Source organism: Leucopleurus acutus (assembly GCF_964270905.1).
Source record: "Leucopleurus acutus genome assembly, chromosome: 7".
Taxonomy (NCBI): Eukaryota; Metazoa; Chordata; class Mammalia; order Artiodactyla; family Delphinidae; genus Leucopleurus; species Leucopleurus acutus.
In genome coordinates this window covers 96,768,463-96,793,966 of record NC_139150.1, presented here as the reverse complement: position 1 = coordinate 96,793,966, position 25,504 = coordinate 96,768,463, and the positions used below count along the sequence as shown (strand labels likewise).

Genomic DNA, 25,504 nt, shown 5'->3' with positions numbered 1-25,504 from the left:
GTGTTCGTTATAAAACAAAAATAAAATCAGTTGTATGTGACTTATTTATTCCTTAGACTTCACACTATTTAAAGGAATAATGGGAAGACATTTTCAATATTTCGCTACATTATAAAATTGTTTTACTTATTTCATAAATTAGCCATGGACGGTGTATTCTGGAATGTCACATGTGGCTTACATTCAGTGGAAACATTTTCAGGTAACTGAGTAGGCTCTGTTTCTATACTTGATCTGACAGATGGGCAGCAACATGCAGTAACTAGCATAATTCATACTCTGACAGACTGCTTTTCAATAAAGCACATACCCAGATGCTCTCCTCTCGTCGATATTGCTTCCAGTTCCTCCCGCCATCGCTGAACATCAGGAGGTAGCTGGTCACCCAGTCGGAGCTCCCGTATCCTCCCTGGGTGGCCACAGCTGTGACCTCCATTCTTTCTCCAAGGTCAATCTGCAGCCACTGGTATTTATTTGACACAAGGGGAGACCAGCCACCAGCCCCTTTTTGTGGGAATAAAAATAAGAAAACCAGTAAGGACAGAGAAATCTTTGAAATCTATATTAACTTGTAAGAATGGGATCATAAATAAGATTTATGAAAATCATAGTTTCAAATTCTGCATTATATAATGCTTCATAATTATACAGACACACTCTCTCACACATACACACAAACACAAAATAAAAACACAGGTTAAATGTAAATGGATGAAGCCTATATCAATTGTTTTGTTTCTTAGTTCATAACCCCTGACTCTCTGGTATTGGGGTGTCCGGCTAAGTGAAATTGCTTAATGGAATATGTGGACAACTAAACACCGTGCCATTACATCAGTGCTTGGAACTAGTGTCTTTATGGGCTTCAATGCATGACTTGCTCTTTGTTGGACATAAAGGAAAATCAAGCTAGAATACCTTAATTCTGGATTCCCAGCATGAGGAGGTCCAGTGTTGAATGTTGGGATAACAGAGATGGCTATGTCATAGCCCTACACTCAAGGTGCTGACAGACTCATAGGAGAAGCAGACATTTCACAGAACGATTTGAAATGTAATATGGGAGGGGTGGAGGTGAAAGTGCTTTCTGTGTAGGGAGGGAGAGTTCTACAAAGGCAGCAAGGAGGGTGAGAGAGAACCCAGAGGAAGTGAATAAGGAGGAGTTTCTCAGGTATTCAAGACAATAGGTGCAGAGTGGAAATTACTGTGCTTTGTTTTCTCCAGTGCCTGTGAGAAACCGAAGAATTAGGGATACCTGTGAATGTATTATTGATATATTTTGTTCTTCTCGTTTAACAGAAACATGGGTTTTGAATTTGGATTTAGATGTCATATTAAACTTTCTGCATTTAAATTATTATGCAATATAAAAATTGGGAAATAGGTTTGAAATGCATTCTGGAACTGATATTTTGCTAATTATCCGTGTCTAGAAAACACAGTGTCATGTAAACAGTCCCTAACACAAAAAAGCTAGCTTTAAAAAAATTATTCCCCAGGCTTCCCTGGTGGCGCAGTGGTTGAGAGTCCGCCTGCCGATGCAGGGGACGCAGGTTCGTGCCCCGGTCCGGGAAGATCCCACATGCCGCTTAGAGGCTAGGCCCGTGAGCCATGGACGCTGAGCCTGCGCGTCTGGAGCCTGTGCCCCGCAGTGGGAGAGGCCACGACAGTGAGAGGCCCACGTACCACAAAAAAAAAAAAAAAAAAAAAATTATTCCCCATTGTCCTGACATCTATTTTGAGGCTCTCATAATAAGGTCTGACACTTTAGACAACATTTATTATCTTTTTATTCGGGGCTATTATTAACATCCATGTCCTGTTTACAAAAGCTGTTACACCAAGTACATGTCAGGCGGTGTGTGACATGGCTACAAGACAGCTCAAAGGAAAATGGAAGTGGAGCACTTACATCAGGGTGTGGAGGTGAAATTCGCAAGTGGGCACATCTGTTGCTTCACTATGTCCTCCACTAACTGCACTACATGTATAACCCTTAGCAAAATTTAAAGCGTACAAATTCTTTAAAACTCAAATTCTTTCTAAGATTTCCTCATTTCCTGCAATCTTTATTCCAAAATTTCCTCTCAACCACAAGCACAATGTCTTTTCCTTTGATCCACATCTTAAAAACGCCACAACTCTGGTGGTTCTGTAACGTATTTTTAAACTTTTTATTTTGAAATAATTTCAGATTTACAAACGAGTTGCAAAGATGGGATAGGGAATTCCTGTCTAAGTTTTACTCAGTGTATCCTAATGTTAATATCTTACATCACCATGGTATGTTTTATCAAAACTAAGCTATTAACACTGGTACAATGGTAACAAAACGACAAACTATTTTGATGTCTCCAGTTTTTCCCCTAACTCCCTTTCTCTGTTCCAGGATCCCACATTGCATTTAGTCACCTTGTCTCCTTAGTGTCTTCCAACCTGTGATAATTTTCAGTCTTTCTTTGTCTTTAATAACAAGATTGATCACCACCCAACACCTCCCTGCTACTTCTACTGATTTGTGCAAAGGTCCCATCTAATGTTTGATGAATGATAAGTCCTTCTGGGTTCTAGCTGAGGGTTAACTAATAGTCCCAAGTAACATTACTCTGCAACTGCCTGTAATTTTATAATAATTGCCAAAAGAAGTCAGAAATTAGGTGTTGGCATTTAGCTGATCATTTTAACTTAAAGGTTCTACATTTGAAGTTTTATATGAATCAGTTTAAATCTCTGAGAAACTGCTAAATGTCCTGTATTCTTAGTATCAAAGTTGTAAAGAATGTACTGAAGATACTTTTTCTTTTTGCATTTCACAATCTTTCTCTGTCATCTTTAATTTCTCTTGAAGCAGGAAGTATCATTAACACGGGTACCACATGTACAGAAATGCAAGAGTGAAAAGCATCAGCATGCTTCCAGCATGTTGCCCTGGGACCAGCCTCTCCCACAGATGCAGCCACATCTCTGTCAACCACTCTTCAACAACTGCAGGTAATCAACCTTGAACATTTCATATTCCTTACCGGTGGTGAGAAGGTGCTACTGGTATGCAAATTAAGCTATCTGATTAAGTAGGTACCCTGATAAAGTAATGAAACTGCAGAATTCCCTGTGCTGCAAAGCAGTTCATTTCAGCTGGATAACACAGCCATCGCGTAATCCCCAGACCCCTGTAGGGTGATGATGTGAGTTACTGTGCATTCGCCCATGCACACAGTCCACTGGGGTAGATGCCCTTTTTTCTAATGACTGGAAAAAGTGGGAAATGCACAAATATAACCTGAGGACTGTTAGGGAGCACCAAACAATTTTACTGAGGGGTAAGGGAGATCACTGTTCTGTAATGGAAAACAAAACAAAATACACTGAAACAACATTAAAGTGGGTAAGCTTGAGCACAGCCACCCCACCAGCTGGCAGCTGCAGAGCAGTGGTTCTGAAACTGATCAGCCTGCATTATTAAATGTTGCAAATCTTCAGTAAATTCCCCCTGGGAACCAATACCCCCTGAAACAGAGCCCAGGAATTTGCAATTACTGTTTTGGAGTCACCAGTGCTGAACCCACAAGAAAAGCACTCCCCCTCCCACCCAGCTCTTCCCCTGACCGCATCACAGACTGTCTTTTTCCATTGTCACCCTCCTGTCTCCTGCCTCAGCCCCTTAGTTGAATAAAGTGTCACAATTTATACAAAGGAGAACATGTCCAGAGGGTCTGACTTGCACAGAACAAGGTTCCACAGCTTGGGACACTGAACACAAAACATCCCTCCCAGCAAAGTGTGATAGGTATGCTTTAGGGCTGCAATGAGAATTCAAGAAGCTGTGTTAGAGCATCTAGCACAATACTTTCTCTCCCAAACACGATCACAAGACGGGAGACAGTCATGGTGAAAGAGGGATGACATCCAGAGTGTGGGGCATTGCAGTCTTTTCATTCCTGAATGGCCCGTTACCTGCCACTTTATACTAGATAAAGGAGAGAAAATGAGGAAAGCCAAAACTTGTCACAAGCATGTGATGTGTTCAGGACCCTCCCAGATGGTCTAAGTGCTACTTCACAACTCCTCCATGCACCAGGCAAGTGGGACAGGTGTTACAATCTCTGCTTTGCAGACAAGCAAAAAACAATCATTTTAGGTTCGTGTGAGGGTATTTTATTAAAGCTTAGCTCCCTTTTCATTCTCTACCCCTTCTAAGAACATATCCCTGTGATTTGTCAGTTATTCAGTATTGTTTGCTTATCAATAGCCAGACTGTCTTTTATACTGATATACGGGCAGATATCTTGGAAGGTTTCTGTCTCTAGTTATCCCTGTGTGATTGTTTCCCCCACCTTTGGTTGGCTCAGACACAGGCAGTGACTTGTGTCTCTGGGGAGAGGAAAGGCTCAACAGGAAACTCTCAGCTAGGGCCCTAATTATTCTGGTCACTGATCAAGATGAAAATGACCCCTACTCCTGGTGGCCACGGGGCATGCACTGTCATAATGAGTATCAGCGTTGTGCAGAGGGGGAAATTACCCAGAGGGGGAAATTACCCAGAGGTGAAAAGGAGAATAGCTCATGCCTTCTTCAAGTTGGAACAAGGTCCAGGGAAGAAAGATACCTAAGGGAGCAGAGTCAAGTGGGATAATTTGACGTGAACAGATTCACCTACCTCCAGGGCATCTAAATGTCAAACAAGTAAATGGCTAAATTGAAATGGTAACCAAGGGAAGTTTCCCTCCAAGATCTTCATTACATTGTCTCAAATGGGAGCTCATCAAGCTCTGTGTATTTCTTTCTTCACTTAAATGCATCTTAATTCACAGAAAACTCATTCCAGATTCCAGGCAGGGCTGGGTGAGTGGGGACAGGGTGAGATAAGCAGGAGTGACAGATGTTCCCAGGAAAAAGGGGCCATAGGGCGGCAGGGCCTGGGGATGCTCCCTGACCATCCCACTCAGAGATCTCTGGTATGTATATATTGATGTTTTTGTCACAACCCTGCCTACACTGCTGAGGGAAATTTAAGCATTTGCTCCAGCTCTGATTTCTTAAGGAGCAACTCCAACTATCTACATATACCATTTCTGGCTATCAGGATGTAAAAAATGCAGAAATCTTCCCTCTGGACCTGTCTAGGTAACCTCTGATTCCCTTTCTGCTGTGCAGTCTGCTAGCAGCCTGAGCAGGACAGAACAGGTAGTTTTCCAAAAACTGCATCCATAATGAAAAAACCACACACAGCTGCTTAATTGTAAAACAGATTCCTGTACTAAATGCAGACATACCCTATAATGGTTTTGTAAACAGACAATTAAAAATTAAATAAAAAATAAGTGTATACTTGTTAATTTGTGATTCAAATTAAATGTCAGTAATATTAAAGGAAAAAAACACAGTGTGACTGTTCACATGTGACTCCCTTAAGTTCTATGTGCAGTGTCCCCAGTGACCACTTTCAATGCCCTTGGCATTTAACATTCATGGCTGCAGCTCTTTCTGCATAAAATAAACAAAAATCCATTGCTACTGTGTGTTTTGTTTTGCTTCTCTCATAGACACTCCTGACCAAGTTTTAAAGAAACACACAGTAGAGAGGCATTCGGATCTGAGTTGATCTCAGGCTTTGCAGTTCTTACTTGTTTGAAGTTCTGTATTGACAAGACTATAAGACGATTTTGCTAATTTCTCACCTTAGAAATAAAATAAGAATTGCCTGGCAAGCCTATAAATCATCCAGACATGTACTAAATACCTCATTCATGACTGAATAAAATGTATGACCAAGTTTATTTGTGCATCTCCCGTGAAATCTTCATGTTTATGAGAGATGCAGCTCTGAGATCTTGTCTAATTCTATAAAAGCATCATTGTGCATCTTTCAGAGGCCCCCTGGGTTATTCAGAACAGATATGATTCCAGATCATCCTTGAGGCCACTCAGAATAGCTGCATCTCCCTCTGATATGTAGAGAACAGTGAGGAATCCAGGATGCCCAGAAGGGCAGGAGGCCAGGCACTCTGTTCCAAAGTCCCCACCACTTCCCAGGGACATACCGTTACTCTTCTTAAAGCAACGGCTCCTTTGCGTAGGATCATGTCAGGAAATGCAAGGGTGAGATGCTCAAATAAAACCATGAGTACTAAATTATCTATCCATACTTGACTGCTCACTTAGCCAGAAGCCTTTGGAAAAGAAGGCCATTGATCGTAAAATGTACATTTTCTTTAGGGATGTTATGTAGCTGAATTCATTACAATTTGTAAGCACACTGTGAAAGCCTTGGATAAAAAGAGATATGTACAGACAAGCTGCTATACAAAATAGAGTAGTAAAATGAGAATGCGAAAAGGATGAGGTCTAAGCATCACAAAATATAAATACTACTGACAAAGGTGCATTTTTTGGGGGGGTAGGCATTCATCCCCAGCAAAGTATGGCATTATTTGTGTTGGAGAAAAGCCTGCTCCACTGGATTTCCTTGGAGAATAACCCTGGAAATAATCTAGACTCCGACAATTCCCTTCTCATAAATCTTATTGATGACCATTTGCTGGCAATCAATAGGGAAGGAAGATATCAAAACAAACCAAAAAATGGATGATAAGCAAGAAGAAAGGTAGCAGATGAATACTAGCTGATACGATGAACCTGCTGCTTTCTTCAATTTCATTAAACTCAGTATAATTAATTTTTGAGCTATAAGAAGGAATATGAACTAAAAATGAAAATAATTCTGTCTGTGAAAGAATCAGGGTAGATTGACAAGAAGACAGTTGCAGACTCACCGTCTCTGCGATTAAGACTTGCAAAGCCAGGGCCATGGCTGCTGGACAGCTCTGAGGAGCTGCTGAAGGAAGCCCGGGGCAAGGCAGACGCCAGAGGAGCATCACAGCTATCTGGGGGGAAACACCACGTTTGGGTTAATACACTGATTAAAGCTTTCCTGTCTTCTCTTCCTCTCTTCTTCCTTCCCTTTCACTTTCCTTTCCTTCCTATTTCCCTGCCACCCTCCCTTCTTTTCTTCCTTAATTTCCTTTCTTTTTAGTTAACAGGCTAGGAAAATGCTAGAGCCTGTGGCAAACATCAGTCTTGATCAGAGGTGTGTTAGTAAATGTTTAACAACAGGCTCTTAAGGAAAATTAAAAACCCTGATTGGTAGCATTTGCCACTTTCTATGGTGTAAATACTCGTACCATGGCCAATTCAAAGCTATCAACGTGATGTCACTGACCATGAAGTCGGAAAAAGAATGCACACACCACATCATTATATAGTATTTTCACCACGCAGACACAAGGTATGTAAATAACCTCAAGAGCACTGATAACAGCAAGATGACATAAAATAAAGTAGGAAGTGGTGAGTTTTCAGAATGTATTACTTTTGTTTTAATATGATTTAATTAATTACGTTTATATAATTTAATTTTTAATAATGATTGTATTTTCCTGCAAAATTCATGAGAAGTTAATGATTGGCTCTTGCTAGCTGCTAAAAATTGGTTCCAGCACATCACTCCTAAATGGGAAAATATTAAAAGTATTTCCTTGAAACTCAGAAAGAACACTTTCACAGGCACCACTGTTTCTATTGAACATTGCACTGAAAGTCCTATCAGTATGTAAGAGAAAATTTAAAAACTAAAAGCACAAAATAGGGGGAAAAAAACCCAACTGTTATCGTTTCCAGATGATATGATTATGGAGGTAGAAATTCTGAAAGTCACTGGCTAGCTTAACAATTCATTATACAAAAGCTGATAGTATTTCTAAACTTATCCATAGTTAGAAATTAAATTAAATAGAATAGCAAATACTAACAAAACATATAAAGTATCTAAGAATGAATCTTACAGAATTTGCAGGACATTTATGGAGATTATTATAAAAATTGTATTGAAAGACATTAAAGAAAAACTACATAAATTCAGACTACAATGACTGCAAATAGGAAGACTACTTTTAAGGTACTGGTCTTCCCTAGCTTGATCTAAAGATTCATTAGAAGTTCAATCAAAGCTCAGGAGGGTTTTTCACAGATCTTGAAGCAGTGAACCACAGAGCTCAGGGGTTCTTAACATGTGGTACAAATATGATATAGGGGGTCCGTTGAGATGAATAGAACAAATTACATCTTTATTTTCACTAACCTCTAGCTAAAATTTAGCATATTCTTCAGTCAAAAATGTAGACAAACCAGACTATATTCACCAGTGCCCGTGCATTTGTTACCAACATAAGTTACAGATATTTTAATAGCAATCGTTGTCACAGATATCTAGAAATATTGTTTATGGTCCCCTTTACTTCAAAATAACAGTATTTATTAAAGTCACCACTAGATCTTGTTTTTTAATGTGCTAATAACTAAGAAGACATTATGTTACAATTTCTAGTACATTGATATGAGCATTTCAATATAACTATTTACTTTGTAACCCTATATATACATTTTATGCATTTACAAGCATTGCTGTGAGAAGGGGTCAGGTTTCAGCAAAGTGCCGGAAGGGTCCGTGGCACAAGGAAGAGCAAACAAGCACCCGTGATGTGTGCACTGCAAGTACAAAGCTGTTGAGACATTACTGGGACATTATTAGCCATTCAGAAAATTCCAGAAGATTGGGATCATCCACAATCCACAGTCAGCTGTGCTAACTCGAATGTTAACGTGACAATTTCTCAGGGGTGACAGCCTGTTGAGCAGACCAGGCCTGCATCATTCCCCCTTTACGTAAAGGGGTCCCAGGGATCTAACTAACCTGCTCAAAGTCACAGAGCTGGTTGAGGGTAAGTGAAGATTATCTCCATCAACTGTTTAGCTTGGGAAGCCTGCTCCTTTCCCAGCCTCCCCCACCCCCCCAGCATGGCTTCCTTTCTGAGTCTCCCCAGACGCTCCCCACTCAGTCCCCTCTGCTCACATCTTTCTCATCTCACCATATTGGGGTCTCTCCTTTCTGGGTTGGAAACAGTGAGGACCAAGTGTAGATCCTGGAGGCAGACAGGGTGTGGGCATGGCATTTACCAAGCTGCCTACTCTTGGGAAGTCACTGGCCCTCCCTAAGCCTCAGTTACCTCATCTGTACAATGAGGATGTCACACAACTGAATCACACAACTGGACAAAGGGGAATCACACAACTCATAGGGTTTCTATGAGGATTTAAAGTGTTTGCTTTTATTATTTTCAGTATGGTAAGACAAGTCATCACATAAGCTTCTTCAAAATATCCTATAAGGACGTTTTCCCTATAGAGAGATATAGAAGGCAGCATTCAATGTTCCAAGCCATATTCTCATTTTTTATTCTTTCCTCAAAAGAAGGCATATGAATCTTAGTCTTGAAAAAAAGAAAGAGTAAGATGTACTTGCTCTTATGAAGTCATCTTTGCCTTTGAGAAACAATTTTAAAAGTGATCATTTTCTTTACAACCCTAATTGGTTGTTCCAACTCACTTCCACACAGTCAAATTTGAGAATGCACGTGATCAAAAAATGTGACCATGTCCAATAAGGTACTTGGAAAAGAGCGGCTCTGTGTTTGGACAGTGTTTTCTGTACAGTCACTGTGTTTTTAACTAAATTACATTCAAGTAAGGTGAAGTCTCAGATGCCCCCCAAAAATCTCCTTAACCGTTGTTTTCAATCTGAAATGTCTATATTTTATACTACGATTTCTGGAGCCAAAATTGTTAAGACACAATTTAATTTTCTTTTTCTGGAATCATTAAAAAATATTTGATTTCCACTGAATATTATTCTTATCAAAAGTCTGATAGATACTATTTCTATCCAAAAAAGAAAGACGAATCCTGAAATGCTTCAAAGCTACAACAATTATTCATAAATAATTGTTTTTAACAAACGAGATGGCAAAACAACTGAAAAGTACAACTACTTACCACTTAGGGGGAAAATGAGGTGAGTACAAGTAATAACCCTATAAGAATTAACAAATGAAAACAGACAGATAATATTACAGTTAAATAGGCTAAAGCAAGTTTATTTCTCTTCATAATAACACTCACATTAATAAGAAATTATTCTATGAAATAATTTCAGTTTTGAAATGCGCTCATTCCTTCAAAAGTTCAAATGTACTCAGAAGCTCAAATGTACTCAGAAGCTCAGAAAAGCTTAGGAACTCTAAAGGGAAACTGATGATCCATTGTAATGTGTCTTATAGAAAATACAAACACACCATAATGATTTTTTTTTAACATCTTTATTGGGGTATAATTGCTTTACAAGGGTGTGTTAGTTTCTGCTTTATAACAAAGTGAATCAGTTATACATATACATATGTTCCCATATGTCTTCCCTCTTGCGTCTCACTCCCTCCCACCCTCCCTATCCCACCCCTCCAGGCTGTCACAAAGCACCGAGCCAATATCCCTGTGCCTTGCGGCTGCTTCCCACTAGCTATCTACCTTACTACGTTTGTTAGTGTGTATATGTCCATGACTCTCTCTTGCCCTGTCACAGATCACCCTTCCCCCTCCCCATAACCTCAAGTCCGTTCTCTAGTAGGTCTGCGTCTTTATTCCTGCCTTACCCCTAGGTTCTTCATGACATTTCTTTTTTCTTAAATTCCATATATATGTGTTAGCATACGGTATTTGTCTTTTTCTTTCTGACCACCATAATGATTTATGTATGATTCAGATCAGAGTGCTCAGAACATCCTTGTGTGCATGCTTCTATAATAAATTCTTATGTATTAAATAATCAAACATTGTCTCAGCAGCTGTACCTATTGTAACATCATTTTAATCAATAGCCTATTGTTTGTCCTGCCAACAGAACAGCTTTATACTGAAATTATTAAACAATATTTCAGCTTCTGTTTTTATAAATTATATATATTTTTTCTCCAGGTAAAATCTTAGAAATTTGGAACTTCCCATAGCTGGGGAAAACATAGTTGCCTTAATCCTCTCAATCTAAGCGACACTATCTGAGTGTTTTCCAAACCCTTGACCTCCTCCTAAAACTACTTAAATCTGCCCCCTCCATAAATAAAAAACAGTCTGAGACAAACCTCTTTGGATTACTACAGCTCATTGGTGATCTGTGCTCTTAGTTTCTTCAGAACGTTCAAATCCAGTTTATATACAACTGTATATAAATGGCATCTTTCCAATATGCATTATGGTCTAAACTAGGCTAAAAATTCCTCAGCAAAGAAAATGCCACTTAACTGAATTCATTGATGAGCTCTAGTAGTTTTCTGGTAGTATCTTTAGAATTTTCTATGTCTAATATCATATCATCTGCAAACAGTGACAGTTTTACTTCTTTCTTTTCCAATTTAGATTCCTTTTCTTTTTCTTTTCTGTTTGCCATAGCTAGGACTTCCAAAACTATGTTGAATAAAAGTGGTGAGAGTGGACATCCTTGCCTTGCTCCTGATCTTAGAGGACATGCTTTTAGATTTTCACTGTTGAGTATGTTGTTAACTGTAGGTTAGTTGTATATGACCTATATTATTTTGAAATATGTTCCCTCTATGCCCCTTTCTGGAGAGTCTTTAATCATAAATAGGTGTTGAATTTTGTCAAAAGTTTTTCTGCATCTATTGAGATGATCATATGGTTTTTATTCTTTAACTTGTTGATGTGGTGAATCACAGCCATTGATTTGCAGATACTGAAAAACCCTTGCATCCCTAGGATAAATCCCACTTGATCATAGTGTATGATCCTTTTAATGTATTGTTGGATTTGGATTGCTAGTATTTTGTTGAGGACAGATGAATGGATAAAGAAGATGTGGTATATATATACAATGGGATATTAGTCAGCCATTAAAAAGAATGAAATAATGCCATTTGCAGCAAAATGGATGGACCTGGAGATTATCATACTAAGTGAAATAAGTCAGACAGAGAAAGACAAATATCTATTAAAAATTTGAAACAATAATTCAAATAATTCTTTTAATAATATAATAATAACCTTCCAAAACAGAAGGCACAAAGTCTAGAGGGCTTCCCTGGTGAATTCTGCCAAACATTTAAGGAAGAAATCATGCCATGTCTCCATAATCCCTTTTAGAAGATAGAAGCAGAGGAATACTTTTTAACTTATTCTATGAGGCTAATATTAGCATAATACCAAAACCAATCACAGATATTACAAGAAAAGAAACCTACAGACCAATATTTCTCATGAACACAGATGCAAAATCCTCAACAAAATATTAGCAATCAAATCCAACAAGTGTAAGAATTACAGGGAATTCCCTGTCAGTCCAGTGGTTAGGACTCCATGCTTCCACTGCAGGGGGCCTGGGTTCAATCCCTGGTGAGGGAACTAGTATCCCACAAGCCACATGGTGTGGCCAAAAAAAATAAAGTAAAATAAAATAAAATTTTTAACAAATAGATTTAAAATAGATTAAAATAGATTTTATAATAGATTTAAAATAGATTTAAAATAGATTTAAATAGAAGAAGAATTACATACTGAAACAAGTGGAATTTGTTCCAGGTATTTAGGGCTGGTTCAACATTCAAAAATCAGTTTATGTAATCCATCACATCCACAAGCTAACAAAGAAAAATCACATGGTACTATCAATAGATGAAGAAAAGCATCTGACAAAATCCAACACCCATCCATGGTAAAAACTCTTGGTAAACTAGGAATAGAGTTGAACTTTCTCAAATTGATAAAGAATATCTACCAAAAACTTACAGCTAACACCACACTTAATGGTGAGAAACTTGAAACTTTCCCCACTAAGGTCAAGACTAGGCAAAGATTTTCCCTCTCACCACTCCTTTTCCACATCCTACTAGAAGTCTTAGTTAATACAATTAGACAAGAAAAGGAAATAGAAGGGATACAGATTAGGAAAGAAATGTCTTTGTTATGGATGACAAGATCATCTATGCAAAAACTCCTGGAACTAATAAGTGGTTATAGCAAGGTCACAGGATACAAGGTTAAAATACAAAAGTCAATTGTTTTTTTATATACCAGCAATGATCAAGTGGAATTAGCACTCTGAAACACTATGCTATTTACATTAGCACCTAAAAAATATAAAATACTTAGGTATAAATCTAACAAAATATGCATGAGATCTATATGAGGAAAACTACAAAACTCTGAGGAATTAATCGAGGAAGAACTAAATAAATGGAGAGATACTCCGTTTTCATGGACAATACTCAATATTGTCAAGATTTCAGTTTTTCCCAATTTGATCTATAGATTCAAGGCAATCTCAATCAAAATTCAGGCAAGTTATTTTGTGGATATCAACAAACTGATTCTAAAGTTTATGTGGTGAAGCAAAAGACCCAGAATAACCAAAACAATATTGAAGAAGAAAAGAGTGGTAGGAATGACACTACCTGATTTCAAGACTTACCATAAAGGTACAGTAATTAAGACAGTGTATTGGCAAAAGAACTGACAAATAGATCAGTGAAACAGAACAGAGAGCCCTGAAGTAGACCTACACAAATATAATCAATTGACCTTTGACAAAGTAGTGAAGGCAATACAATAGAGCAAAGATAGTCTTTTCAATAAATGGTAATGGAACAAATGGACTTCCATAAGCAAAAACATGAATCTAGACACAGACTTTTCACCCTTCACAAAAAGTAATTCAAAATGATTCACAGATCTAACTGTAAAGCACAAAACTATAAAACTCCTTGAAGATAACATAGGAGAAAATCTAGATGAACTTGTATTCTGCAAAGACTTTGTAGATACAAAGCCACGATCCATGAAGAAAAGAATTGATAAGATGGACTTTATTAAAATTAAAAATGTCTGCCCTGCAAAAGGCAGTCAAGAGAATGAAAACACAAGCCATAGGATGGGAGAAAATATTTGTAAAATACACATCGGACAAATGACTTTTATCCAAAATATGCAAAGAACTCAAACTTACCAATAAGAAAACAAACAACTCCAATTAAAATATGGTCCAAAGCTGACTTTAACAGACACTTCACCAAAGAAGATATACAGATGAGAAAGAAGTATATGAAAAGATGCTCCACATCATATGTCTTCAGAGAAATGCACATTAAAACAACGAGATACCACTACCCTCCTATGAAAATGGTCAAAATCTGGAACACTAATGACACCAAATGCTGGCGAGGATGGAGAGCAATAGGAACTCTCATTGCTGGTGGGAATGCAAAATGGTGCAGCCTTTTTGGAAGACTGGCCGGTTCTTACAAAACTAAACATATTCCTACATGCAATCCAAAATCTGTTCCTTGGTATTTACCCAAAGAGATTGAAAACTTATGTCTACACAAAAACATGCACAAAAATGTTTATAGCAGCTTTAGTCATTAAACTCCAAAGCTTGGAAGCAACCAAGACATCCTTTAGTAGGGAATGGATAAACAAACTGTGGTACATCCATATAGTGGAACATTAGTAATAAAAAGAAATGATCCATCAAGCCATGAAAAGACACAGAAGAAACTTAAATGCATATTACTAAGTGAAAGAAGCCAGTCTTAAAAGGCTACATACCATATGATTCTAGCTATATGATATTGTAGATAAAACAGAATTGTGAAGCCAGTAAAATGATCAGTGGTTGCCAGTGTTTAGATGGGAGAGAGGAATGAATAAGAGGAACACAAGGGATTTTAAGAGCAGTGAAACTATTCTGTATAATAATATAATGCTGGATACATGTCATTATACATTTGTCCAAACCCACAGAATGTATGACACCAAGAGTGAACCATAATCTATGGACTTGGGGTGACTATCATGTGTCAGCGCAGGTTCATCAATTGTAAAATAAAAAAAGTTATCAACACCACTCTGGAGAAGGATGCTGGTAATGGAGGAGGCTAAGCATGTGTGAGGGAAGGGGGTATATGGGAAAATCTCTGTACTTTCTGCTCAATTTTACATAAACCTAAAACTGCTCAAAAAATAAAGTTTATTTTTTAAAAAGGGCAGGGGGGCTTTCTCTTTATCAACTACCCTGAATATTCACTTAAAAATAAATGCTATGATTTAAATAACTTACTGAGAAAGAAGAGAAACTTTCAGGTTTCTTTTCCCCCAGTTATACATCCAGGAGCCCATTTATAAAACTTAGTTCTATCCCTTCATGGTTTTAAAATTGTGCAAGGATGTGGGACTCTACCAGCCTTCAGAGGTATCAGATATCTGGAGGAAGAATGGTTGTAGTTTTTCATGGATTGTCCTCCTTCAGCACCCTAAGCAGACAAGGATTTAGACCTGTTATAAAGGTCAATTTTAATTAGCCCAATTATTATTCCCTCATGACTGCTGAAAAATTATATTCAGCAAAAGGAACAGATTCCCAGTGATGGGAGTGTTTCTAAAATTATAACTTGTGCCAGTTTAATGAATCATACTGCTTCTCATATAGGAACAGCACTGTTTTTTTTTTTTTAAAGAACCACTATTTATCTTTATTTCTTCAGCTTCTATCACAGTGCCTGGCACATGGTAAGCATTTGATAAATGTTTCCTGAATTAAATTGATCACAAGTCCAAGAGCAACTTTCTTAAATCTCCATATCTAAGTTATATTTCAACCCTGAAATATACTGAGCTTAAAACATTGAAACAGCCAAGTTTCATCCTAACAGAAAAATCATGCGGTCTAATTTCCAGGCTGGGTGTGGGGTAGGTATGTGATAGTGGGACCCAGGAAAATATAGATAGAGAAGAGGGGTTCTCACTAATAGGAAGGGACTGCCAATGAAGTATTCATTTCAGAAGGCATTCTCATTCCTGCTTAAACAGGGCATGTCAGTAAAATTCAGCAATCCAACACACTCAGATATTTTTCAAAAATAATTCACAAATGGAAAGATGAGAACATGTCTGTGTTAGAAGTAACATCTCTAGATTTATCAAGATTGTATAATTTTGTGCAATGAAATTCAGGGGAGAAATAGACACAGCAGTTTTTCAGACACTGATACCCAAGGGGCAATTCCCCATCCCTGCCCCGGAAATTCTGATTTAGTGAGAGGATTTATTTGTGTACTTAAGGAACACACATTCTGTTCTTCACAGAAGGAAGTGTACAACACTCGGGACAGGAGCTGAGAGATCTCTGCAGTGGATGAAAACCTCAACTGTGCCAGGAGAGACCCTCAACGTGGCCACCGGGAGTATGCACTAAATTGCAGCCCTGGTATCTGTATTATGTTCTGTGGTTATTAAACCAGAATTGGAGAGTTGGGCAGTGTAAAAGACATACTTTCAAAAATCTGAAGCCCTATCACGCTAGTGCCCAGAAAGATGCACTTGGGAAACTCAGCTGTTGACTCATATTAGTATTGATATTACTTTAAATATTTAGTTTAAAAAGATTTTCACTATCCATAGCTCATTAACTGGAAAACTTCCTTGCTTGTATATAAATCTGAAATATCCATTTAAGGGGCAAAATCTAATATTCCACACAACTTACTCAAATTGTTGAAATAGTCACAGAGCAATGAAATATGCAGTTTTGGGGTGATGTCAGTATCATGATAGTGTGAATCCTTCCTTTTTTTCTCTCTCTCCTTTGATTTACAACTATTAGGACATCCATAACCAGAAAAAAAAAAAAAAAGCATCTATCCACAGCATACACCGACATTCAAGAGATCCATCCACCTGTGCATCCAAAGTGGGTGGACTGGACCATGGAGTAGGTAGCAGAGATCGAGGGAAGTGGCTGCAGAGCTGGTGGCAGGAGGCTGTGACAGCATAGAAGGCAGCTGCTGTTCTGGCAGCAAGCCAGCACAACCTTTCTGGCAGAGGAGGTGGAGGATGAAGGCAGTGACTGGAAGTCTGTCCAGCTGCATGTGTTACAGCTGGCGGGACCAGTTTCTCTCTCTGAGGAGATACTGCAGTGAATGGGCAGAGGGAAAGGAAAGGTAAGTAGATAGACAAAGAGAACTGAAGTAAAATATCTCCTGCTGTCTGCCCTTGGAGGCAAGGGGACTGACCACCCAAGGACCCCTGGGACTCTGCCCCCATCCCAACTTGAGGATACCTCTACCAGGCCATGGACACCCACAAAGCCCCAAGTGCTAAGTACATGCACCTCCCCCCCGTGCCCACATTCTGCCACCACGCGTTGTTTTTTTGTTGTTGTTTTTGTTTTGTTTTGTCTTAACTGTGTGGGTTCCCAATCTTAGAAGCCGCTAGTTAACGCTGGTAAGAGAAACCAAAAACTTGTGCCATAGCGCCACCTTCTGTAAAGGAAGGCTCCTAACTACCAATCTGTTGCATTCTTAGGATCAAAGTAAACAAAGTCTTACCTAAATAAAAATGGTGTTCCATTTTTTATTTAGGGAATCATGGTAATACGGTATGGCAAAAAAAAAAAAAAAAAAAAACAGACAATTTTCCAGCAACTAAACCCAAAGGTATGGAATATTGTGATCTAACTGATAAAGAGTTTTAAATAGCTGTTATGAAGAAATTCAATAGAAAACTCATAAAGACAATGCAATGATATTAGGAATGAAAATAACAAGCAGAAGGAATACTTTACCAAAGAGATTAAAATTCTAAAAAAGAATCAGAGATTTCTGGAGCTGAAGAACTCAATAAATGAGATAAAGAATGCATTACAATGCACTTGAAATAGAGCAGATCAGGTAGAAGAGAGAATTAGCAAGCTCAAGGACAGAAATATAGAAATAATTCAGGTGGAAGAAGAGAGTGAACTAAGATTTTTAAAAAGTGAAGCCTATCTGATTCTATTGGAAAGGGAAACGTAAGAATAATGGGCATCCCAGAAGGAGAAGAGAGTGGGAAGGGGACAGAGTTTATTTAAAGAAATAATAGCTGAGAAATTCCCAAACCTGGGTATGGGATGAATATACAGATCCACGAAGCTAACAGAATATCTTGTTATCTCATCACAAAAAGAGCTCTAAAACACATTTTAATGAAGCTGTCAAAATTCAATTATAAAGAAGCAATTTTAAAGGCAGCCAGGGGTTGGGGGGAAAGACAGCAACCTACAAAGGAACCCCCATTAGGCTACAGTAGATTTCTCAGCAGAAAATTTTCAGGTCAGGAGACAGATAGTGGAATGACATATTCAAAATATTGAAAGATAAAAATTTCCATCTAAGAATACTCTATGTGGCAGTTGTCCTTCAGATATAAAGGAGAATTAAAACCTTTCCCAGACAAACTAAAGCTGAGGGAGTTTACCACCACTAGACTTGCCTTATGAGAAATGTTGAAAGGAGCTCTTCAAGCTGAAACAAAAAGACAAAAGTACACAAAACTCTGATTAAGATGATAAATACTCATAATTAGAATACTGTAAATCTTTTTTAGAACAGTATATTAAATTCTTAACTATAATATAATGGTTAAAGGAAAAGAGCATTAAAAATAGCTATAGATACTACAACTTGGTAATGAAATCACAGCATAGAGATAATTTCTAACATTAAAAATATGAAAGGGGAAGAGTAAGTAAGAAGATGAAACCTTTATAGGTGAATGAAGATAAACTGGCAACAGCAGGAAAGGGGCTATTTTACCTGTAAGATGTTTTATGTAAACTTCATGGTAACAACAAGCAAAAATCTAGAGCAGAAACATAAACGTAAAAAAGGGGAGAGTGAGCAAATCACCATGGAAAACCACCAACTTATAAAGGCAAACAGAAAGAGAAGAAAAAAGGAACAACAGAGAGACAAAATAAGCAGAAGGCAAAAGATAAAATGGCACTAGTAAATTCTTACATATCAATGATCACCCCTAAATGTAAACAGATTGAACTCACCGATCAAAAGGCACATAGTGGGTAGATGGCTGAAAAACCAAGGTCCAGCTCTATGCTCTCTACAGAAGACTCATTTTAGCTCTAAAGGCACATAGGCTCAAAGTGAAAGGATGGAAGATGATATTCCAAGCAAATAGAAATGAAACGAAGGTGGATATAGCCATCCTTGTATCAGACAAAACACACTTCAAGCCAAAAAAGGTAAGAAGAGACAAAGAAGGTCAGTAAAGGGGTCACTACATGAAGAAGATATAACAATAATAAATATGTACGTTCCCAAAACCTGATCACTGAAATATATAAGTATGTAATAATAGATATTAAGGAACAAATAGACAACAATGCAGTAATTGTAGGAACTTCAATACCCCACTATCAGCAATGGATAGATTGTCTTGACAGAAAATCAACAAAGAAACGTTGGACTTGAACCACACCTTAGAACAAATAGATTTAATAGACACATATAGAATATTCCATCCAACAGTAGCAGAACACACATTCTTCTCAAGTGCACATAGAACATTCAGGCTGGATCATATGATAGGTCACAAAACAAATCTTAGCAAACTTAAGAAGACTGAAATCGTATCAGCTATCTTCTGTGACCACAATTGGCATGAAACTGGAAGTCCAGTACCTCAAGGAACTAGAAAAAGAAGAAAAAATTAAGCCCAAAGTTAGCAGAACTAAGGAAACAGTAAGTATCAGAATGCAAATAAATGAAATAGAAACCAGAAAAACAATAGAAAGGATCAAGGAAACTACAAAATGTTTCTTCAAAAAGATAAACAACATTGACAAACCTTTAGTTAGACTAAGGAAAAAAAAGAAGAGTCAAATAAATAAAATTAGAAATGAAAAGAGAAGACATTACAACTGATACTACAGAAATACATAGAATCATAAGACACTACTATGAACAATTACATGCCAATACAACCTAAATTAAATGGATACATTTCTAGAAACACAAACCTACCATGACTGAATCAGGAAGAAATAGAAAGTAGGAACAGACCAATAATGAGTAAAGTAAAGACACTGTATCAGTAATTTAAAAATTCCCAACACAGAAAACTCCAGGACCAGATAACTCCCCTGCATAATTCTATCAAACATTTAAAGAAGTAATACCAATCCTCCTCAAACTCTTCCAAAATATTGAGGGGGAGAAAACACTTCCAAACTTGTTCTATGAGGCTAGCATTACCTTGATAGCAAAGCCAGATAAGGATACCACAAGAAAAGAAAACTATAGACCAATATCCCTGATGAACATAGGTGCAAAAATTCTCAACAAAATATTAGCAAACCAAATTCAAGAACACATTAATAGAAATATATACGATGACCAAGCGGAATTTATTCCTAGGATGAAAGGATGGGTCAACATATGCAAATCAATAAATCCAACACATCACATCAATAAAATAAAAAATAAAAATCAAATGATTTTTTCAATAGAGAAAGAAAAAGCATTTGACATAAAACAACATTTTTTCATAATAAAAACCCTTAATAGACTGGGTATAGAAGGAACATACTTCAACATAAAGGCCATGTATAACAAACACAACGGTAACATTATACCTGATGGAGAGAAATGGAAAGTGTTTCTTCTGAGACCAGGAACAAGGCAAGGATGCCCAGTCTCACTACTCTTATTCAATATAGTACTGGAAGTCCTAGCTAGAGCAATTATGCAAGACAAAGAAATAAAATATATCCAAATCAGAAATGAAGAAGTAAAACTGTCATTATTTGCTGATGATATGATTGAACATATAGAAAATCCCAAAGAATCAGCCAAAAAACTATTGAAATTAACCAACGATTTCAGTAAATTGGCAGGATACAAAGTCAACATACAGAACTCAATTTGATTCCTCCACACTAATAATAAAGCATCTGAGAAAGAAATAAAGAATACCATCCCTTTCACAATAGCATCAAAAACAATAAAATACTTAGGAATAAATTTAACCAAGGAAGTGAAAGATCTGTACAATTAGAACTGCAAAACTGCTGAAAGAAATCAAGGACACAAACAAATGGAAAGACACAAACAAAATCAAAGAAATTGAAGACACAAACCAATGTTCAAGCATCCAAAGAGTTAATATTGTTAAAATATCAATAGTTCTAAAGCCATCAACAAATTGAACATAGTCCTCACCAAAATACCAAAGGCATTCTTCACAGAAATAGAAGAAACAATCCTAAAATGTGTGTGGAACCACAAAAGACCTCAAACAGCCAAAGCAATCTTGAGAGAAAAGAGCAAAGCCAGAGATACCACACTTCTGGATTTCAAGCTATACCACAAAGCCATAGTAGAAAAACAGTATTGTACTTGGAGGAAAAAAAGACATATTGACCAACGGAACAGAATAGAGAGCCCAGAATTAAACCCTGGCATATACGGTCAACTAGTATTCAACAAGGAAGCCAAGAATACCCGGTGGAGAAAGGACAGCCTCTTCAATAAATGGTGCTGGAAAAATTGGAGAAACATGCAGAACAATGAAAGTAGATCCTTATCTCACACCACTCACAATAATTAACTCAAAATGGGTCAAAGACTTAAACATAAGACCTGATGCCATAAAAATCCTAAAAGAAAATGTTAGGGGAGAAGTTTATTGATATTGGTCTTAGCAATAATTTGGTGGGCATGATGCCAAAATAACAAACAATAAAAGAAAATAATCAAAACATGGGACTACATCAAACTCAAGAGCTTCTGCACATCAAAAGAATAAATTAATTAACAAAATGAAAAGACACCCTACAGAATGGGAGAAAATTTTTGTAAACCATTTATCGAATAAGTGATTAATATCCAAAATATAGAACTCAGTCAATTCAATAACAAAAAACAAACAATCTGGTTAAAAGATGGGAAGAAGGAGTAAATAGTCATTTCTCAGAAAAGGACATCGAAATGGCCAAGAGACACATGAAAAGATGCTCAACATCACTAATCATTAGGGGACTGCAAATCAAAATCACAGTGAAACATTACCTCACACCTGTTAGAATGGCTATCATCAAGAAGACAAGGACCAACAGATGCTGGTGAGGATGTGGTGAAAAAGGAACCCTTACACACTATTGGTGGGAATGTAAATTAGTCTAACAACTATAGAAAGCAACATGGAAGTTCCTCAAAAAATTAAAAGCAGATCTATCATATACTCCAGGAATTCCACTTCTGGGTATACATCCAAAGAAAATGAAAATAGGATTTTGACAAGATATATGCACTCCCATGTTTATCATGGCATTACTCACAATAGCCAAGATATGGAAACAACCCAAAAGACCATCAGTGGATGAATGGGTAAAAAAATATGTGGTATACATACACCGTGGAATGTTATTCAGCCATGAGAAAGGAAGAGATCCTCCCATTTGCTACAACATTATGCTAAGAGAATAAGTCAGATAGAGAAAGACAAGTACTGTATGATGTCACTTACATGTGAAAACTAGAAGTTAAACCTGTGAAAAACAGAATAAAATGGTGGTTACTAGGGGATGGGGACAGGGACAAGAGGGATGGTCTTTAAGGGTACAAACTTGTAAGAATTGGTAAATAAGCCATGAAGATCTAACGAACAGTATAATAAATAGACAGTAATACTGTACTATAATTATATAACGTGATCATGTGTATTATAATTATATAATGTGATATTACTTCAGCAATCACATTAAAAATATACAAATGTATCAAAGTAACAATATTGTATACCTTAAACATATGCAATGTTACAAGTCAAATTTATTCAATAAAAAAGTGTGCAATTTTATATTTTTCTGTTCATACATTGTTCACATGAATTACCAAAATACTGTAATTGCCAAGTCACATAATTTCCTTCTACAAATGTTGCTTCTATATAAGTTGCTTCATGGAGCAAGGACCTAATAAATATTTTTTGAGTGAATAATTTATTTTGAAACTTTAGAGATACTTTTTTATCCTTCAATTTTCTCCACTGAAAATTGGAGACAAAATTATGTATTTCTCTCTGTATTATATGATTGTAGAAGAGTTAAAAACTGCTGCACAAATTTTTTAAAAACCTGTGGTGAATATGAAAGGGTTAGACGTTCCTTTATATTTACAGGAATGCTTCTTCTAAAAGTCCATGTGACTTTAAAAACTTACAAAATTTAACGAAAATATAACACCTATACTATAATAATTGATCCATAAATACTATAACAATTGTTGAAATTTTAGGACAAGATTTAAGTTACACAAGAATTTTTTACACTATGTTTGGTAATTTGGGCATTTTCATTGGAAAAAATTTAAAATAAAATAACTAACATAATCCAAAGCTAAAGATTCATTGCTTTGTAGTAGAATGAGAAAACAAAATACACATCATTGCAAAGAAATATGTATTTGGTGCTTTAAATAATCAACTGGGAGTTTCAAAAAGCTTGTCTGACTATGGATAAAACTCCATTCATACGCTGTCTTGTAACTTGGAAATACTTTCCTTTCGTCCATCCATCTCTCCCCCTCTCACCCTCTCCTTCTTCCTTGTCTTCCTCCTTTCCTCTCTTCCTTCTTTTCTCCAAGAGATTCAACAGGGAACAGTTGTCAGAAAGATGTTCATAGCTGAAGGCAGCAAGTACAATCAATCCATTCAAAGCACAAGTACCTGTTAATGATCCCTCCATAAAATACTGCTTTTCTCATTTTCTCGGAGGGGAAAAAAAAACAAGACAGTAATTTCTTTGCAGAGTTCCAAGAATATACACAAAATATATAGGGGAAAAAAGAAAATTTTATATTTTGGAGTTTGGATTCAAATGATACCTAAAGTTTTAATACAATTAATTCCTGGTAAATATTTTCAGGTTTAATCCACTGAGGTACACAATTATAATATAGCATTGCTGTTTAATGTAATGTTTACCTAAAAATTATTTAATTATTAATAGCAACAGCTCACTGAAAACTTGGGTCTCTGCCCAAAAAGTTTCCATAAAACATCATTATGTTTAATTGTTCATGTTTATCCAAAATACAGGCCACTGCCGTTACAAAAGTAGAAAACCCAATCATTTTAGGAAGTGTGTGTGTGTGCGTGTACGCACACGCATGCACATGCACACACATTTAACAAGTAAATAAAAAATTAGATTACTGTTGAATAAAGCAGTGCATTCTCAGGTATCTCATTAGATACATATATAAGATAAAATAACTATTTGGACTTGAAAACAAAGACTATTACAAGAGACAAAGAAGGAAACTACATAATGATCAAAGGATCAATCCAAGAAGAAGATATAAAAATTGTAAGCATTTATGCACGCAAGGAGCACCTCAATACATAAGGCAAATGCTAACAGTCATAAAAGGGAAAATCAACAGTAACACAATCATAGTAGGGGACTTTAACACCCCACTTTCACCAATGGACAGACCATCCAAAATGAAAATAAATAAGGAAACACAAGCTTTAAGTGATACACTAAACAAGATGGACTTAATTGATAGTTATAGGACATTCCATTCAAAAACAACACAATACACTTTCTTCTCAAGTGCTCATGGAACATTCTCCAGGATAGATCATATCTTGGGTCACAAATCAAGCTTTGGTAAATTTAGAGAAAATTGAAATCATATCAAGTATTTTTTCCGACCACAACACTATGAGACTAGATATTAATTACAGGAAAAAAATCTGTAAAAAATACAAACACATGGAGGCTAAACAATACACTACTTAATAACCAAGAGATCACTAAAGAAATCAAAGAGGAAATCAAATAATACCTAGAAACAAATGACAATGAAAACACAATCACCCAAAACCTATGGGATGCAGCAAAAGCAGTCCTAGAGGGAAGTTTATAGCAATACAATGTTACCTCAAGAAACAAGAAACACCTCAAATAAAAAACCTAACCTTACACCTAAAGCAATTACAGAAAGAAGAACAAAAAAACCCCCGAAGTTAGCAGAAGGAAAGAAATCATAAAGATCAGATCAGAAATAAATGAAAAAGAAATGAATGAAACAATAGCAAAGATCAATAAAACTAAAAGCTGGTTCTTTGAGAAGATAAGCAAAATTGATAAACCATTAGCCAGACTCAACAAAAAAAAAAGGGAGAAGACTCAAATCAATAGAATTAGAAATGAAAAAGGAGAAGTAACAACTGACACTGCAGAAATACAAAGGATCATGAGAGATTACTGCAAGCAACTCTATGCCAATAAAATGGACAACCTGGAAGAAATGGACAAATTCTTAGAAAAGCACCACCTTCTAAGACTGAACCAAGAAGAAATAGAAAATATAAACAAACAAAACACAAGCAGGGAAATTGAAACTGTGATTAAAAATCTTCCAACAAGCAAAAGCCCAGGACCAGATAGTGTCACAGGTGAATTCTATCAAACATTTACAGAAGAGCTAACACCTATCCTTCTCAAACTCTTCCAAAATATAGCAGAGGGAGGAACACTCCCAAACTCATTCTACGAGGCCACCATCATCCTGACACCAAAACCAGACAAAGATGTCACAAAGAAAGAAAACTACAGGCCAATATCACTGACGAACATAGATGCAAAAATCCTCAACAAAATACTAGCAAACAGAATCCAACAGCACATTAAAAGGATCATAAATCACGATCAAGTGGGGTTTATCCCAGGAATGAAAGGATTCTTCAATATGTGCAAATCAAACAA

At 36.8% G+C, this 25,504-nt stretch overlaps 1 protein-coding gene across 1 annotated transcript in view; it reads right to left on the bottom strand.

The window, feature by feature from the left end:
• LOC309964522 (contactin-associated protein-like 3) overlaps positions 1 to 25,504 on the bottom strand; it is a gene marked incomplete at both ends in the record, with an annotated part of 184,471 nt that overhangs the window by 139,027 nt on the left and 19,940 nt on the right. The window contains 2 exons of the mRNA XM_082843614.1: positions 311 to 504; positions 6,774 to 6,884. Coding sequence (XP_082699740.1) covers positions 311 to 504; positions 6,774 to 6,884 — 305 coding nt within the window. The remainder of the gene's footprint in view (positions 1 to 310; positions 505 to 6,773; positions 6,885 to 25,504) is intronic.